This window comes from Chanodichthys erythropterus, chromosome 10 (assembly GCF_024489055.1).
Source record: "Chanodichthys erythropterus isolate Z2021 chromosome 10, ASM2448905v1, whole genome shotgun sequence".
Lineage (NCBI taxonomy): Eukaryota > Metazoa > Chordata > Actinopteri > Cypriniformes > Xenocyprididae > Chanodichthys > Chanodichthys erythropterus.
The window spans coordinates 46,726,342-46,746,107 of record NC_090230.1 but is presented as its reverse complement, the minus strand read 5'-3'; the positions used below and the strand labels follow the sequence as shown (position 1 = coordinate 46,746,107).

The 19,766-nt window shown below is 40.8% G+C and overlaps 1 protein-coding gene across 3 annotated transcripts; it reads right to left on the bottom strand.

The window, feature by feature from the left end:
- Nucleotides 1-266: 266 nt before the first annotated feature.
- si:ch1073-15f19.2 (basal cell adhesion molecule) lies at nt 267-19,276 on the bottom strand. Of its 3 annotated transcripts, none has more exons than XM_067397948.1 (9): nt 18,737-19,273; nt 14,000-14,368; nt 13,801-13,919; nt 13,568-13,721; nt 13,320-13,435; nt 13,049-13,202; nt 8,417-8,791; nt 1,035-1,128; nt 267-931 (listed from the first exon to the last, which is right to left on the bottom strand). In XM_067397948.1, the coding sequence occupies exons 1-9, from the start codon at nt 18,795-18,797 to the stop codon at nt 835-837; spliced, it is 1,539 nt and encodes a 512-aa protein (XP_067254049.1). In that variant the 5' UTR covers nt 18,798-19,273; the 3' UTR covers nt 267-834. The 3 variants fall into 3 exon arrangements, with proteins under 3 accessions (XP_067254049.1, XP_067254051.1, XP_067254050.1); XM_067397950.1 differs by having other exon boundaries at nt 14,000-14,451; nt 18,737-19,272; XM_067397949.1 differs by lacking the exons at nt 267-931; nt 1,035-1,128 and adding an exon at nt 2,058-2,232 and having other exon boundaries at nt 18,737-19,276.
- Between the last annotated feature and the right edge of the window lie 490 nt (nt 19,277-19,766).

Sequence of the window (19,766 nt, the reverse complement as noted above, 5' to 3'; positions counted from 1 at the left end):
TAATGGTATTAAAAGGCAACATAACTACCTGATCTATTGAACATAATAGATGATTTTATGATTAAACTCTAAAGTTTCCTATAGGGACTAGTCATATTTCATATTTCTGGAATTTACCCAGTTTTTGACCCCACATACACCCACCCTCACACGTTGTTTTCTTTTAAAAAATCACACATTTCAGGGAAAATGTTCACATTGCTACTATGTAGGAGTAGAGATAAGCAAGTAAAACTCAAGCTATTCAATAATATATTTAATGTTTGTAAAGCACAGTTAAACAAAATTCAATCACAATTTTCACATTTTTAAAAGTTACAAAAAATGAAAAAATCCAAATGATTTATAAGAGTAACAGGTTTTATATACAAGCTATTCAGAAAGACACAAATACAGAGAAAATAAGCACTTAAAATCACATAAAAACATGATCTCATATTTTTACAAAATAAAAGGTTTAAGGGTTAATGAAAATGAAAATTCTAAACCCTTAAACTAATTTGATTCATCATTTAAAGTGACCGATTTGTCATAATTAGACTGCTTGATTCATGTGGATTACATTTTAGTAATTCATGGATTACTTAAATTTTGGTTGCATCGACTTTCAGTGAAGGAACAGAAATCTCTAAGATTTCATTAAAAATAGCTTAATTTGTGTTTTGAAGATGAACGGAACTCGGAACAGGTTCATTCTCATGTCATTCAGGTTTGGATTTTGGAATGACATGAGAACCAGTCATTTTTAATTTTTGGGTGAAGCTTTTAGGCAAAAACCTTCCAGTCAGTATATTTGTGGCCCACGGTTTGTGAGCACTAAAGTGCATGACACATTCATACAAGAATATCAGTCATGAGGACATCATGGTTCCTCACTGATGTGTATTTGACTGGTGGTGGAGGAGGTTTGAAAGGGGGTGGCATATCCATTCTGAAAAAGAACAAGTAAAAACGTAGATAAATGGACTGAAAATGTGTAGGATGCAATTATGTAAAAGGACAGTGGATGTGTTGATGATTTTGGTGTGTCTCACTTTTTTTGGTTCTGGTGTCTTTTGTATAGAAGCGCAGCCAACGCGAGCAACAGCAACACAATCGGAACGGCGATATATGCTGTGCTTTTTGACTCTGAAAGAGAAACAAGAGATATATGCAAGGAAAAGTCAACCAAAAATAGTCGTACAATTAGCTCAGGTCTTGGCCCAAATTCATATCCTGTCTGTACTGTGCATGTCTTTTTGCAAACAGCTCACTGATATCAATCATAGATCACACACTTTAAATCAAACAGCATCTTATATGTGTGTCTGAGGGTGTTGTTTCCCTGTTACAGCCAAAAACATCAGGTGACTATTGTATGGATTAAATTTGTTTAAACAAAACATAAAACATTAGCAACCAATTTTAATTCCTTAAACAGTTTAATTCATGAAACATTAAAATTCAGTGAGAATATTCCAGTTATAGCCTAATACTGTTATGATATAGACACGGAGGCAGAGATAAAAGCAATCCAGGTGAGTTTATTGGAACAATATGTGGAACACAGAGTGGTAATGGCTGTTATCAGGTTCTTGAGAGATGAATATAAAGTAATACTGTCCTTGTGTGGTTTGTGGATCCAGGAGTTGAGCTGAGATGGAGGGAGACGTTGGAGACACTCACACACACAGATGGGCAAGCACACGAAGGGACCAGGAGACGAAGGAGATGAAGGAGATCGCTGGAGCAGGTAAGTATGTTGAAGGGGAGTCCTTAAGGTAAGCATATACATGGCGTAGTGCAAACGAGACCGGACAGTGAGTGTGTGTGAGAGTGGTGGCTTTGTAGTGCTGGTGATTGCAGAGTGAATGAGGTGCAGGTGGCGGTGATTAATAAGCTGGTGATTGAGTGCGTGGGTACTGTGGTGAGGTGGAGCCTGGCGTGTCTGTGACAGTACCCCCTCCCACGGCCCGCTCCTGAGGCCGCGGACCCTGACGTCGTGGTGGTCTTCCCCTGGGTCGTGGGGCAGGTCTGTCTGGATGGTTGGTATGGAAGTTCTGTAACAGAAGAGGATCAAGGATATCGTTCCTGGGAATCCATGAGCGTTCCTCGGGACCATAGTCCTCCCAGTCCACGAGGTATTCGAGTTTACCACCACGGCGCCGGGAATCCAAGATCTCGTGGACCACGTAGGCTGTGCCGTCTTCTAGGAGAAGTGGAAGGGGGGCTCGGCGGCTGCCACGTCAGGCTCTGTGGAGGGAACAACAGAAGGGTGGTGAGGTTTAAGTAGAGACACGTGAAATGTAGGATGGATTCTACTATACTGTGCCGGGAGTTGGAGACGATAGGTGACGGGGTTGATCTGCCGAAGGATGGTGAACGGGCCAATGAAGCGGGGACTCAGCTTTTTGCAGGGCAGACGCATCCTGATGTCCCGGGTGGACAGCCAGACCTTCTGCCCCGGCTGGTAGACAGGAGCCTCGGAGCGTCGAAGGTCGGCTGCCATCTTGCGTCTGCGCAGGGCCCTCTGCAGCTGGTGGTGAGCTGAGTCCCACACCCTCTCGCTCTCCCGGAACCAGTAGTCGACTGCCGGAACGTTGGAGGGTTCCCCGTCCCAGGGGAACATCGGGGGTTGGTAGCCGAGTACGCACTGGAAGGGTGTTAGTCCCGTTGAGGCTTGGCGGAGAGAGTTTTGTGCGTACTCGGCCCAACCCAGGTACTGGTTCCAGGAGTTCTGGTGGCCGTGACAGAAGGTACGCAGGAAGCGGCCGATCTCCTGGATCTTCCGTTCCGTCTGCCCGTTCGACTGAGGATGGTATCCAGACGATAGGCTGACGGTCACACCCAGGAGGGAGAAGAAGGCTTTCCAGACGTGTGAGACAAACTGGGGTCCTCTGTCGGAGACGATGTCTTCAGGTAATCCATAATAGCGAAAAACATGATTAAACATTAGTTCTGCGGTGGCCATGGCGGTAGGTAGACCCTCCAGGGGTATCAGACGGCAGGACTTTGAGAAGCGGTCCACCACCACCAGGATGCATGTGTGACCGTCAGACTCGGGGAGATCGGTGACGAAGTCCACTCCCAGGTGTGACCAGGGTCTCTCAGGAACGGGCAGAGGAAAGAGCTTGCCGGTGGGAAGATGGCGTGGGCTCTTGGAGATGGCACACTCCCTGCAGCCCTGCACGTACCTCCTGACGTCGTTGGCCATGTTGGGCCACCAGAAGCGTTGTTTGAGCAACGAGAGGGTCTCCTTGACCCCCGGGTGACCAGTGCCAAGTGAAGAGTGAACGTTGTGCAGGAGTGGAGTGCGACGTGTCCGTGTGATGTACTGCAAGCCCGGTGGGCAACCCGGCGGAGTGCGTGTGGAGGCATTGGCGGAGGGAATGGTTTCTTCGGACCACTGGATGGGGCTCACGAAGATGGACTCCGGCAGAATAGTATCAGGTTTTTCGGGCTTTTCCTCAGGAGCATAGAGGCGAGATAAGGCGTCAGCCTTCGTATTCTTTGAACCAGGACGGTAGGAGATGGAGAAGTTGAATCTAGAGAAGAACATAGCCCAGCGAGCTTGGCGAGGATTGAGTCTCTTTGCGGCCTTCAGATATTCGAGATTCTTGTGATCAGTGAGGACTTGAAATGGGTGAGTAGCTCCCTCCAACCAATGCCTCCACTCCTCAAGGGCAAGCTTGACGGCCAGGAGTTCGCGGTCACCGATGTCGTAGTTGACCTCCGCCGGGTTGAGCTTGCGGGAGAAGAAGGCGCATGGATGGAGTCTACTTGGTGTCCCCTGCTGCTGTGAAAGGACCGCTCCCACTCCGGTGGTAGATGCGTCCACCTCTACTATGAACGGGAGGTCCGGGTTAGGGTGGACGAGGAGGGGAGCGGTGGTGAAGGCCTTCTTCAGGGTCTCAAAGGCGTCGGTGGCTAATGGAGACCAGGACAGAGACTTGGGCTGGTGACGGAGGAGGTTGGTGAGTGGACTGACGATTGTGCTGTAGTTTTTGATGAACCGGCGATAGAAATTGGAGAAACCTAGGAATCTTTGGAGTTCTTTGATGGTGGTAGGAGTGGGCCAGGACTGTATGGCGGAGACCTTCCCCTCGTCCATCCGGATGCCACTGTGATCAATCACGTACCCCAGGAACTGGACGGAGGGTTGGTGGAATGAGCATTTTTCAGCCTTGAGGAAGAGATGGAACTGCCGTAAGCGCTGGAGGACCTCCGCAACGTGGTGGCGATGTTCGGCCAAGCTCCGGGAGTAGATGAGGATGTCATCTATATAAACCAGAACGGACTTATGGAGAAACTCCCGGAGCACCTCGTGGATGAAATCCTGGAATACGGAGGGGGCGTTGACCAGGCCATACGGCATCACGAGGTACTCGTAGTGTCCAGTGGGCGTGACGAAGGCGGTCTTCCACTCGTCCCCCTCACGTATCCGGATGAGGTTATACGCGCTGCGGAGGTCCAACTTGGTGAACACAGTGGCACCGCGGAGATGTTCCAGGGCCGCTGGGACGAGGGGAAGTGGGTATCGGAACTTGATGGTGATCTTGTTGAGTGCACGGTAATCGATGCATGGCCTCAAGCCTCCGTCCTTCTTTGCCACGAAGAAGAAGCTTGAAGCAGCAGGGGAAGTAGACGGGCGGATGTAACCTTGTTCGAGTGCCTCCTTGATGTATTCCTCCATGGCCTTCTCCTCCGGTATGGACAGGGGGTATATGCGTCCCCTGGGGCACTGGTTCACCCGGCAGCAGATCGATGGCGCAGTCCCATGGCCGGTGTGGAGGAAGCTTGGAGGCGCGTTGCGGGCAGAAGACGTCGCTGAAGGGGGCGTAGTCAGGGGGAACATCCACCGAGCGCTTCTCAACAGGGCTCTCGATGGACGTGGCATTCACGAGAAGAGACTTGGAGAGTGGAGATTTAGGAACAGGAAGCGCTGGGAAGCAGTCTGGGAAGCAGTGATCGCCCCACTTCAGGACTTCGCCCGTGCGCCAGGAGATGTTGGGGTTGTGTTGTTCCAGCCACGGGCGCCCTAGAACCACGTCAGCGGTGGATTCCTCCAGAACCAGCAAATGGATGTGTTCAGTGTGCAGGATACCGATGCTGAGTTGTAGTGGACCCACGCAGTGACGGATGTGTCTGCGGCTTAGGGGTTTGCCCGTGATGGAGTGGATTTGATAGCTCGTCGGTGAAGGAGAGATCTTAAGGTTGAGTTGTCTACAGAGGGTGCCTGAGATGAAGTTTCCGGCTGACCCTGAATCAAGGAGCGCCACCACTGGAACAGAGATGTTAGCAGCAGTAAGAGTTACAGTTGTAGTGAGGGGTTTCATTTTCTGAATGGAGGGAAATATTGCACTCACCACGGGTCGAGGAGGACGGATTGGGCATGTGGAGAGATTATGCCCCATTGTTCCGCAATAGAGACAGAGATTCAGGGCCAGCCTTCTTTGTCTTTCGTTAGGGGTGAGACGAGAGTGATCAATTTGCATGGGTTCGTTGGCTGGTTCTGGGGAGCTGACGGGTTCGGACCGACGGAGGAGGTTAGTGGTGGATGACTGGCCCTGGTGTTCTTGAATGCACGACTGCATACGGGACCCCACGCGGATGGCGAGTTGGATGAAGCGTTCTAATCCCATGGAGTCCTCGTATGCAGCGAGATGCAGCCGCACGGAGGGTTCCAGCCCCTGACGGAACGTGGTGATGAGGGCTTGCTCGTTCCATCCGCTGGTGGCGGCTAGCGTTCGAAACTGCAAGGCATATTCGTTAACAGATAGGTTTCTTTGCTTTAGATTATAAAGTTTCTCACCAGTCGAGGAATCAGTCAGAGGTTTCCCGAATACTTCCCGGAAGTGGGAGACGAACGCCGTATAGGATTGGACGACTGGGCCTTTCTGGGTCCACAACGAATCTGCCCATTGCAGAGCCTTCCCTTGCAGTTGTGAAATAATGAACGCTATTTTAGCCGTGTCTGTGGTGTAGAGGTGCGGCTGCATCTCCAGGACCAGCTCACATTGGAGAAGAAACTGCTGCATTCCTCCGCCGATCCAGAGTAGGGCGCCGGTTTGGCCACGGGACTGGCGGTGAATGCAGGTGAAGGAGTGGTGCTGGTGGGTGCGGAGACAGCCGTGTTGTGGGATGACGATGTTGAGGGCTGTGGTGTGAGTGCTCGACGCAGCACGTCCACGAGTTCCTGGAATGGATCGTTTGTACTCATGCCGTTAGTTGTTATGGTCCGGTCTTCTGTTATGATATAGACACGGAGGCAGAGATAAAAGCAATCCAGGTGAGTTTATTGGAACAATATGTGGAACACAGAGTGGTAATGGCTGTTATCAGGTTCTTGAGAGATGAATATAAAGTAATACTGTCCTTGTGTGGTTTGTGGATCCAGGAGTTGAGCTGAGATGGAGGGAGACGTTGGAGACACTCACACACACAGATGGGCAAGCACACGAAGGGACCAGGAGACGAAGGAGATGAAGGAGATCGCTGGAGCAGGTAAGTATGTTGAAGGGGAGTCCTTAAGGTAAGCATATACATGGCGTAGTGCAAACGAGACCGGACAGTGAGTGTGTGTGAGAGTGGTGGCTTTGTAGTGCTGGTGATTGCAGAGTGAATGAGGTGCAGGTGGCGGTGATTAATAAGCTGGTGATTGAGTGCGTGGGTACTGTGGTGAGGTGGAGCCTGGCGTGTCTGTGACAAATACATGACCTATGACTTGATTTTAATTTAATTTATATAAAAAGTATTGAAGCATATGTGGTGTTCGTAATGTGATTTATTTCTGAGGGTAAATTAAATAAATTTTTTTTTATTATTATTAATTAACTTAGGGTACCATACTTAGGGTAACCGTAGGGTAACTGCCGGATGCTTATGATGCATTGCCGTTGGGCCCAATTTCGACTTCTTGCCAAATTATGACCACCCTCACTGAAGGCACTATGTGATTGCCTAATCCTAACCCTACTCCCTAATCTTAACCCCACCCCCACACATAATCCTAAACCTACCTACACTGGGGATTTAGGGGGGTAATAATCGGGTGGGGGGGTCAGAATTCAGTGTTGTACAGAAACCTTACTCCCTGTGAAATATTGACTCCCCTGCATCTTTTTGGTCCATTTGGTTGGAGGCTGCTACCTGAGTGGTCTCTATTTTTCCAAACCCACCACTCACATCTAATCCTTTATCATAGGAAGATGCAGGGGAGTCATAATCTCAGGGGGTATCAGATTTTGATACCACACCTCTGTTTGCATGAATGCCAAATTGATGCGGTTGATTGTGGAGGTCTGTTTGAGTGGGATGGGGATTGTGGAGATCAAGTTCACCCCAGAGAACATCTCGATGTGGTAAAGCTTCTTTTTTAAAACACTCATTATTTGTTATTACTGCCATAACATTTCAATGAGTGTTAACCACATTAACAAACATTTCCAGCAGTAGTGATGGGGGGAAACAAAAATGTTCGAACTCTGAATCATTTGAACCAATTGGTTTGCAAAATGATTCACTGTTATTACTGTAAATGCAACAACAACAAAAAAAACCTTTTACAAACCTTTTTTTTTTTTCTTCCATAAAAGGGCTATCCATTAAATGTAATATTACAAACAGGCTAATTAAATACCATTAAATATGGATGTTCTGTAAAATTCTTTTTTTTTTTTTTTTTAAGTGTGACTTGTGTGTTAGGCAGAGCTTGGCATACACACAGGGTAACACTTTACAATAAGGTTCATTAGTTAACATAAGTTAACTACATTAGATAACATGTAGGTAAGTAATAATGAACTGCACTTCTACAGCATTTATTCATTTTTGTTAATGCTAATTTCAACACTTACTAATACATTATTAAAATCAAGAGTTGTATTTGTTAACATTAGTTAATGGATTGTGAAGTAACATGAACAAACAACAAACTGCTGTATTTTTATGAACTAACATTAACAAAGATTAACAAGTAATGTATTGCTTATGGTTAGTTCATGTTAGTTAATGCATTAACTAATGTTAACAAATTAACCTATTGTAAAGTGTTACCCACACAGTAGTATTAAAAAATAAATAAATAAATCAATGCCATCTAGCAATTTTGAAATCTTTCTAAACCAGTCAACGTACAACAACGTTATAAAAATCACATATAACTTGGAAAGTTTGATACAAGCTCTGAACCACTGGTTTAATGTTAATGTTTCAAAAATCCACAAATGCTCCTTACTATCCTACACAAACCAAAGGACAGCACAACCTAAGTTACGTCATCAGAAAATTTTATTTGTTTTACGGGCGTTCCAAGTTTTTACATTTTGTTAAAAGATTGAAAATTTTTTCTTTGGAATAACATTCCAGGAGTGTGTGTATTAAAAAGTGAATATGGTCAGTTTTGATCTCATATTGCTTAATTGTGTGTGTGTTGTACCTTTCGATGATGTCACAGTGGTGGTGATGTTTTTCTTTGTTATAACAGAGGTAACTATTTTTCTTTCAGTAACTGGATCTGGACTTGTGCTTGGATTTTCTGTACAAGAGGTGCCTGTAGATTTTACAGTGGTTGCATGTAATGTAGATACATTGCCAACAGGTGGAGCAGAAGAGCTGCCAGTGAGAGGAGTGTGATGGCTGGTGTTTCTGGGTTGTAGGTTTGTCATAGTAGCATTTGGTTTTGATGTGCTGGTTAGGAAGTGACCAGATTCTGTTGTTGCCTCCATAGCACCAGTGTTCCATGAGCTCATCCCCATGGAGGTAAAGTTCCTCAGATTTTTGGTGGTTCTTTCTGGGGAAGATGTTGTCATTCCTTCAACAGCAATCATTATAGGGAAAATGAAATGTATAAAGAATGTATATTAGGAAATGTTCAGCAACATCTTTTTGTATACAGTTCTAATAAATGTCTCCAGCATCCTGCATAGGTTAAGCAGTTTGGAAAATTAATATTACAATAAATTATATTATAAAACTTGTTTGCACAATGATTTTATTCACTGCCATAATTAGTCTGACGTGGTAGAGGAAGTACTTATTAAAGGGTTAGTTCATCCAAAAATAAAATTTATTTCTCACCCTCATGTTGTTTTACACCCGTAAGACCTTCATTAATCTTCAGAACACAAATTAAGATATTTTTGATGAAATCTGATGGCTCAGTGAGGCCTCTATTGCCAGCAATGTTACTGAAGCTACTAAAGACATTTAAAACAGCTCATGTGAGTACAGTGGTTCTACCTTAATATTATAAAGCGATGAGAATACTTTTTGTGTGCCAAAAAACAAAATAATGACTTTTCAACAATATCTTGACAGCCGATTTCAAAACAAGCTTTACAAATCTTTTTTTTCGAATCAGTGGTTCGGATCGCATAAACAAACCCTCGTTTACTGAAATCACATGACTTGGGCGCTCCGAACCACTGATCCGAAACAAAAGATTCGTAAAGCTTCAAAGCAGTGTTTTGAAATCTCCCCTCACAAGATAAGAACTGTTTTAACCCTTTGAGCGGTATGGTCCCACATATGGGATTTTTATTTCTGTGCCCCTGGGTGTACGGTCCCACATATGGGATTTATGTTCAACAACGTCTCATAACTGCCAGATTCAAACTGCGCTTTGGCTATGAGACTGATGCATTCAGCGCTTGTCATATATCACAGCTATGCAGTGTTTTCAGCCACATAACGTTTTTTACAATACATTTAGAGTTTATAAAATACACAGTGATATCAGACATCCGTTGAAGCGGCAATAACAATCCATTAAAATATAATTTGCCGCAGGGATGTGCACAAACATTTTGGGGGGCAGGGGCTCAAGTGGAAAAAAGGGCACTTCTCATAATTATTTATTTAAAAAAATAATAAAATGGTTAATATGTTAACACAACTCTGACTTCCTTACCAATTTATTTGAATTCCCTCACACTCACGCAATTGTTTCATACTCCACAGATTTCTACAAAATAATCAGTTCACACAGAGACCACTGTCCTCTTTAGTATTCATTAGGCAAAGGACACTATGCCACATTGTGCATGTTTTCTACACTACTATTTTCAAGTAGCTATATATTCAGAATAAATGACTGCACCAAGGAGAGGGACATAGTTTCACTAATAATTTGTTTATTTTGCACAAATCAGTAAATCGTTTTAATTCTTTTAGTGTTATTGGAATACTACTTTCATGTATTTCATCTACTTTTGCTTCCATGTCTTCTTTTACTCTAATGGAAAGAAAACTTACAAAATACATATTTAGATGGTGTTTATTTTAATCCATCTGTGTGCATCTGTAGATTTCTTCTAAATTAACCAAAACAAGCTAATCTGCATATTTAAACACATCTAGAGTCGTTTCCCCTGAAATGCTACAAGTAGGCTTACATAATATATATTTTAACAAATACCTGCAGAGGGTGCCAAAAGCCTGCTGATTGTTGTTGTTACACAGCACAATCAAATTCTTGTTTTTGGCCAACCAGCATAATTAAAAAATATGATATTAGTAAAATAATACATAAAAATGTAATTCTTCAACAAGAATATGTGGACATCAAAACATGCACACTCAGAGCAATGGATTAAACTTTTATTGATGTATTCTCCCGTGTAAGCGTAGATTTAAGAATGATAAGAATGCGGTATTATGATTTTTTAAATGGTTTTAAATCCTGCATCCGTAGAAACTGTCTAATAACTGTCTCTGTGGAATGCTCCATTTCCGGTATTGACAGTTGACAGCCCTACAGATATCTTTACCATGGTTCAAAATGCAATGCGTGGCACATTAAAATAATTGAAATTATAATATGATACCTATCAAATCAGGCAAATGCACTGCTGGTGGTCAAATTATTAACGCGTTTTTAAACTAAATAATCTCACCCTTAAATAGGCAAAAATTTCACATATTTGTGAACATACATAGGTTACCTGAAAGAAATGCACAGGATTCATTTAGGGCTTTTTTTCTTTTTCACTTCTCATCGCCAGACACCAGTTGTATTTTCCCGGGCCTAGTTGTCAGAAGTTGTCAAAAGTTGTCAGTCAGCGGCAAACACGAGGTGGGGCGGGGCGCGTGCATGCGGGAATGAATAGCGTGTCACGGAGGGAGGACATCTGAACTCGACAGAGCCGACCTGATATACAGTATTTTTTGTTTTATTCAGTAAATATATTTGTTTAACAGGGAAGCTGTGTGCAAACAGGAATATATATTCATTAATAAAAAAAAAAAAGCACCCCAGAAAAAAGGGCAGGTGCTCAAGCCCCCGACATTTATTTATATCACATAAAGGGCCCAAATAACTGTAAAGTTTACTCTGTTGTTCTTCAAGTTCACCAGCCATGTATTTCGGGAGAAACTGATGTATTCACCTGCTAAATCGACTGACAGGACTCTGCGAACTGAGGGGCAAACTAAGATGGTGGCACCCATCTCACATTATAGATCAAGATAAAGATCATTTATAAACTTACACATATTTGAGAATCGGAATATCAGATAGTTGATGACGTGGTAAGCAAGTTTGTGAATATTTTAAATAAAAAATGAAAAACAATACTGTTTTATTGTGGCTGCTTTCAGCGTACATGACATGCATGTTGCGTCGCCATGGAAACAATAAGGGCAAACGTTTTAAAATAACACTTACCTAAAAAAAACTAATTCTGGGGGGTCAGTTATAATATGGGCTGTGTATTGCCAAAAATCTGGTGATATGATACGTATCACGATAAAGGGGTTACGATACAATATATTGTGATATATTGCGATACCTACTTTAAGAAAAGCAATATATTGCGATATTTCTTGTTTTTTTTTAGAAAAAGGATGTAATTTTAGAAAAAAATGGTCATAAAGAACACACCACCATATGCTTAAAACCTTACAAACAACTTTATTTTATTTAATCGATACAGTATCATATGCATTTATATCACTTATCACTATTTTGTGCAATCTAAGGGAAAATAGTAAAGCGGATGTTAAGTGAGCTCTCATATTCAATGTGTTTTGGATTTTAACATAGCCTATTTTGCAAACAACTGACTCTTGTCCATCTCCTTAGTGGGTTCTTTATAGTTGAAGCCAAAATGAGTCTACACACTTCAGCTCTGTATGCTGAATAAAAATTCTATCATCTTGTGAGCTGGGTTTGCTAATGCTAACGCTAGTGATGCACCTCGTGCTTCTCCGCCTACGCGTCAATTTACGTTCATGGATAACGCTGACATCAAGCGGTTGGGTTTTATACAGTCTGTGGTTTAAACCGAACACAAAGCCACAAATCTTGGATGTAAATAATAAATATCGATAAAGTGTTTTTGAGAATCGTTATAGTATCGCCAAACATAATATCGTGATATTCATGTATATCGATATTTTCTTACACCCTTAGTTCGAATATTTTAAACTCATGCTTGAAAGGGTTAAATATGTCATTACCTTTCTGGATCTTGAAAGGAACAGGGACATTGCTGGCAATAGAGGCCTCACTGAGCCATCAGATTTCATCAAAAATATCTTAATTTAACCCTTTAATTCTAACCCTTTAATGATACTTGTACTCAAATGTGTGTCAGTAGCATATGACGCGCACACATGTTTATGAGCTATGTTTATTCACTAACCATAAACCTAACCATCTGCATTTTTACATTAGATTACTTTATTTATGTTTTCCTTATGGGGACCATTGGCTGGTTACAATGTAGATGATTTCAGGTTTCACTATCCTTGTGGGGACATTTAGTTCCCACAATGTAGGCAAAGACCTACACACAGAAACACCCCAACAGCCTTTCCTAAAACAATAAGTCCGTGAGGGCTTCAACAGAGGTAAATTGATCAATTAACCTTTGTTCCAAAATGTATAATTAATTCCCAGGGGCTTCAGTGGTATTCTTATGTTTTTGCATTGTTTGCACTGTAGTGTGCCTCTGCTTTGGGCAAACTGGGATTTAATCCTTTAATATTCAGTTAAAAAGCTGTTCTTTTTTACAATTTTGAAGTGCCATATGATGGCTATTACAAAAAAGAAGAAGCTTTTTCTTACCTTCGCTTTGCTTTAAGAGAACATGGATAGAAAACTCTCTGTCTCTCTGGAGCTGGTTGTTCTGAAAGACAGCTGTCAGTTTGTATGTTCCTGACTGGTTAGATGTCATGGAAGTCAGAGACAAAGTGTCTGAGAGAGACAGTGTTGTGTCACCCTAAAAATCATCACATGGATTTGTCATTTTAAACAATTTAATATACCACAAATTATGTATTTAAAACAATACTGCTTAAATATTTAACTTCAATCTCCTAATATTTCACAGTCTTACCCTCGTCCACTTATATTGCAATTGCTGAGATGCCTTTGCGATACAAGAAATCGCCACATCCTCACCAAAACTGATGTTTAAAGAGCTGCTTGTGTTACACTCAATGTCATCAATAACTGTTTGGAAGAAAAGGATATATTTGAAATGGATTTGTGTTATATGAGCTTTAATTCGACAGACAATTATAAAGATTCATTCAAAAACCTTTTTGTATGCAATTGATCTGCATTCTCAGTTTAAACACTCACAATTCACAGTCAGTTCCATTGTGGTATTGAGATTTTGCTGATTTTGGACAACTGATTCCCATTCAGGTAAACAGATGTACAGATCGCTGTTGTCTCTGGTGACGTTTGGTAAAATGAACTCTCCGTTCAGGCTTTCCGTCGATAATAGCTTGTCCTGATGAGGAGAATGAGATCAACACAACAGCTGTATAGACTGTGGCATATAGAAATGTGTATTTTTCCATCTGACTCACCTTTGACCGTCTAAGTTTATAACGGAGTGGTGGAGGAGTTGCTGAACAAGTTATTTTCACTTCATCTCCCTCTTTTATGAATCTGTATGGATGTGACATCTTCACTGATGCTGGAGCCTCTGAAATGAGCAGATAGATGCTGCTTATTCACTTTTAAACTTGAGTGTATGACAATGTAGGTTAGCAGTGAGCAGTTTACCTGTGACCTGCAGCTTTGTAGTTCTTTTAATCGAGCCATTAGGATAAGAAGTAATCTCACAAATATAGTTTCCACTGTCTTTCATGGTAACTTTATACAGGGTCAGGATAGAGCCATGTAGCTTTCCAGTTTTTGAACTGGTCATCTTCTTCAGAAGAGGACCAGATCGAAAGTAAAATGTTTCCATTGAAGGATGGAACACCACAATCTTCTGATCTTCCATCTTCTCATTTCCTTTTGGCTGTTTAGTCCATTCCAGCTGGATAACTGTGATTTCATGCTCCTCTCCCACATAGCACGGCAGGCTGATGTTCTGTCCCTCCACAGCAGTTACGGACACGTTATGATGTATAAGCACTCCATACGTTCCTGATAAACCATTTTCATGAGTGATAATCAGTTTCTTTCATGAAACCACAGATTACATCATTAGTCAAGATGTTCAGTGGTACCTAAGAGATGAGTTATTGACATGTGTTCACCTTTAAAGGGTTAGTTCACCCCAAAATTAAAATTCCGTCATTAATTACAATTAATTACCGTCATGTCGTTCCAAACTTGTAAGACTTTCATTCATCTTCAGAACACAAATGAATACATTTTTAATGAAATCTGAGAGCTTTTTGACAGCCTATGCAAGCCTATTCAACCTCAATTTTATGAAGTGATTCGAGTGCTTTGTTTGCGCGAAAACAAAACAAAAATAAAGAACATAAGTTATCACTTTAATTTCAAAATATTGAAGGGTCACCCAAAAATGAAAATTCTCTTATTAATTACTCACCCTCTTGTCATTCCACACCCATAAGACTTTTGTTGATCTTCGGAACACAAATTACAATATTTTTTATGAATTCCAAGTTTTTTTTTAATCCTCTATATAGACAGCAATTTAACCACCACTTTCAAGGTCCAGAAAGGTACTGAAGACATTGTTAAAATAGTCAAACGCTTAATTTTATGAAGCGACGAGAATACTTTTTGTGTGCAAAAACAAAATAAAAATAACAACTTCTCCATATAACCATAAAAAATAAATGATTGATAAAAAAAATTATGATTCTCTTACGTTTTTACGTTCAGTGCTTCCAGGTTCTACGTCAGAACGCAGACTCTGTATTAGCCAACGCTGTTCACGTGAGCAGCATGACGCATGTGTACAGCATCGGCTAATAATGAGTCGCCATTCTGATGCAGAACCTGGAAGTGCTGAACGTAAACAACTTAGGAGAATCATTATTTTTTATCAATCATTATTATTTTTATTTTTTTTATGGTTATTTTATTGAGAAGCTGTTATTTTTGTTTTGTTTTTGTGCACAAAAAATATTCTTGTCGCTTCATAATATTAAGGTTGAACCACTGCAGTCACTTTGACTATTAACAATGTCTTTATTATCTCTCTGGACCTTGAAAGTCATGGTTAAATTGCTTTCTATGGGGGATGGAAAAAAAAAAAACCCTCTCGGATTCCATCAAAATATCTTAATCTGTGTTCTCAAGATAAACGAAGATCTTAGGGTGTGGAACGACATGAGGGTGAGTAATAAATGACAGAAATTTCATTTTTGGGTGAACTAACCCTTTAATTTTCAACACACATTCATGAGAGCACCACGACCCATCCATGTTGCGTTTATGCAAGAGCAGATGGTGTTGCGTGAATTTGCATTGGAAATTAATATTTTGTAAAAAAAAGTGGTAAATGATGTTGAATTACTTCAATGATGTCTTTACTACCTTTTTGGGGCTTGAAAGTGGTAGTTGCGTTGGCTGTCAATGGAGGGATAGAAAGTTCTCAGATTTCATTAAAAAGATCTTAATTTGTGTTCTGAAGATGAACAAAGGTCTTACGGGTGTGGAACGACATGTTGGTGAGTTAATGACAGAATTTTAATTTTTGGGTGAACTAACACTTTAAAGCCTGGGATATACTGCACAATTTTAGAAATCCTATAAGATCATTACAAATCACACTGTGCAACATGGATCTATTAAACTTGGGTACGACATGCATGTAGACTGTACGATGATGACACCTATAGAGTACCCGGAAGGTAGCGGCGCACGGGTTCCCTCGATTGAAAGCCCATGCATTTTTCCCATAGACTTTTGGAAAATCGCAGAAAATAAGCTCTGTGTTTAACAAAGGGTTATGACACTTACACGTTTTGTCTATCAAGATAATCTTTACAAGTTAACACAACATTTATCTAACAGTAGGCTATAAACGGACTACAGCACACCATGGTCATGGATCAACGTCACCACCACCAAGCTTCCTCAAAATGTATTTAGAAAACAACTTTAACATGCTCGCTGATTATGATCTGTGCTGTGTATGAATACTTATCCACTTTTTCATGAGAAATGCTGTCCAAATGTCCCGTTTGTCATGATGACGTCTAAAGTCCCCGCCAAAGGAAGTAGTCCCTTTTAGCAACTTCTTAGCAACCACCGATTTTAAGACACAGTAAAAGTTTTAAAAAATCACAAGTGGGTTATAACTGGTGTGTTTTATGTCATAGATCAAAACTTGAAAGTATTTAGAGGCTTTGTTAACCACAGACCTTATTTCAGGCGATTTAGCAAAAACCCATTCAAAAAACCCATAGGGCCCTTTAATACACCCGGCGCAATGCAACGCAAGGCGCAGCGCAAGTGTGTTTGCTAGTTTGCGTCCGGCCCCGTTCTCGTTTTCCCGTTCAGCGCCACGTCCTTAAATTAGTAAATGCATTTGCGCCAGTTAGTGCGCCCATGGGCGTGCTGGTCTAAAAAAGAGGTGTGTTCAGGCGCATTGCCGGCGCATTGCTATTTTAAGGAGCTGAAAATAGACTGCGCCATAGACCAACTCAAACCTGGTCTAAAGTCAATGGCGCAATATTTTTTTGTTAGAGCGCGTTGGTAGAAACTGCACCTCTGGGCGCGTCCACAGTGCGCATTGACTTTGCTTATTACACACAGGGATGCGCATCACACAAACATGCCAAATATTAAAAACAAAAGGATTACAGTGTAAAAGAATATTATTGTGTAGGCTACATAAATATAAAAATGTAATGACGAATAGTCATTGCATGTATTAGAATTAGGCTACCTATTTTCAATTCAGCCTATTACTACTTATAATGATGAACGAAATTGGCTAATTAATTGAACAATCGTGCCAATACACACACATATATTAACTGACTCATCGCCAACAAATTCCGCCATGTAAATAGCAATCCGCCATGACGCGAGTGCATCTCGCTCTTAAAGGGAATCGGAGATGACACTCTGATTGGTTTATTGAACATTACGCCCATTACTCATTAAGAGAATAGGGACAACCCATTTCAAAAATGTGCCCCGGCGCACGGACCGTTTTTCCGTCGCTAAAATAGCAAAAGTGGATTTGGACACGCCCTGAGTGCACCTGCGCCGTGCACTTTACACTTTGCATTTAGATCGTTAAAATTGGGCCCCATAGACTTGACGGCATTGGAGCCGAAAGTCCTGAAATGCTAACTCGCTTCCAGGTTTTGCCTACAAAAATGCGTCATCCCTGGGGCACTCTATTGACTCATGGGCTACGATGCAAGTTTCTATAGAAGAATAAAACGTCATCAGCATGCGCTAGTGGATAAGAAAAAGACCATGTTCAATCACACTTTGGCAGTTGTAGTTTTTATGTGTGCTGAAAAAAAAGGAAGTGGCAAAAGAAGAAGGGAAAAGAGCTTGAGGTAAACAGTTTTAAGTTTTAGCACCATGTCGCGTTGATTTCATGACACATTTTTATTGGCTGGTCAGAAGACGTAGGTCGTAGCAACAAACACACTGTGCGTTGATAATGCTGAATTTCTGACACTTTTAGAAAATGATCGTAGGCTATCTTTGGTCGCAAGACTGGGAAAACAACTGTCTTTTAACCTCTCTCACTGTATGACATATACCACCAATTAAGAGCCATGATCACAGAAATCGCCACGATTGTTTCATGATGGCAATCTTTCGTCTGGGACAGCCAAAAATTGTGCAGTGTGTGCCGGGCTTAAGGCATTAGAAATAAGTTCAGTGCCATCTGTGGTATAAATTTATTACATTTAGTTTAATTTTTAAATGTATTTCTTACATATATTAATACATTATGTTTTGTCATTACAATTTTTGTTGCACCACATGACATCTTACAACCTGAACTAACCTTGCCTTGTGATAAAATCACATTGTCTGATATTTTAATAGACTTATTGACATTTGTCTTCTATATGATATAATTTCCTGTATTTTTTTTTTTTTTTTGGGATGTTTCCACTTTTTGTTTGGACCAACAAGACTTTTATTTGCCAGATACATGTTTTTAAGATAAGCAGTGAAGCAGTTTTGTTAAACATTTTTTCCTAAGAAATAGATAATGCTAAGATAAAGATAATACTTGATAAATACTTTTTTTTTTTTTTTTTTTTTTTACTTTTACAATAATTCAATCTTTTAAAGATGCTTTTGTTCTTATTATGAAATTAGAACAATTGTATCATTCTGTTATTTTTGACTTCATTCATTTCCACTAGAAGATTTGCTTGAAGTCACTGTACATATGAATTTTGACTAAATTAATAAATAGAGCAAAAAGATCAGTGTCATGTCATTATGTCATTAACATGTCATGTCATTAACAACTATAATCACATGACCAGATCAGTTTAAAAGCCATTAAACATTTTCATTGTAGGTATAGATACAAGCCCCTCTTACCTCGTATCATGCATAAAACTATAAGAAGTTTGTAAGTTGCCTCTGTCATCAAAAACTCCATATCTGTGAGACGAACAGACGAAAGAGTCTCACAATAACAGCAGCAGGAGCAGAGATACAGGAAATGTGCTACACCACCAGAGAGACAGGAACTGGTTTACTTTCATAGTCTACCAAATCTTCGCTTGGTTTGGCTTAAGCTGTGCAGTATAGTTCTTTTCAACTGAACAGTAGAGGATACTTAATGGAGAGATGCTCTTATGTCTAGAGTAGATCAGATGGAGTGATGGAGTTTGGTCCTGATAAACACAATGCACTGCTTCAACAGAAAATTATGACCTGATTTCGATTGTGTCGACAGTCAGCATGTCTTTCTCGGTTTCCTGTCAGAATGCAATGTGACAAGCTGCGGCCACATTTTCTCAGATACAGCAGACACAGTAAATATCAAGATCACATCAAATTTTAAAGCTCCTGCTGGCATTAGATGTTATTGTTTGTGGATATTATATCGAACAATCAGGCTGCATGGTAAATATCCCAGTGTATCCCGCATGAATGTTTAGCTTCTTTCTTTTGTATTTTTAGAATTTACTGTTAGTTCACATCTTTAAATAAGACGTGACAGGAAACTACAGTGGAGAGAGCGTGAATGTTCAGTTCACAAGACAAACACAAGACATTTCAGCCCCATTTCAAACATTAAAACCCAGAAAATAAGACACAGAATACTGGTAATGACGTTACATACAGTAATCAGGATATATTAAAATGTGTATGAACCAATATTAAAATTCTGACTGATAATTATTTTCATGTTATGGCTGATATTAAAAATATACTATAAAATATAACCATTAAAGCCTATAATTACGTCACGGAATACAAGTAATGACGTTATGTACAGTAATCAATCAGGATACATTAAAGTAAAGACGCACCAATATTAAAATTCTTGTTGATCATTATTTTCATGTTCTGGCTGATATTTAAAATATAATATTTTGTCTTAAATAAATGATTAAAAAAT

Excerpts from the sequence above, each read along its gene's own strand:
- si:ch1073-15f19.2 (XM_067397948.1), bottom strand. The coding sequence starts at position 18,797 with ATGGAGTTTTTGATGACAGAGGCAACTTACAAACTTCTTATAGTTTTA. Across the intron at positions 14,369-18,736 it reads AGTTTTATGCATGATACGAG|GAACGTATGGAGTGCTTATA; the intron begins GTAAGAGGGGCT and ends ATGGTTTATCAG. Across the intron at positions 8,792-13,048 it reads TCTCTTAAAGCAAAGCGAAG|GAATGACAACATCTTCCCCA; the intron begins GTAAGAAAAAGC and ends TTGCTGTTGAAG.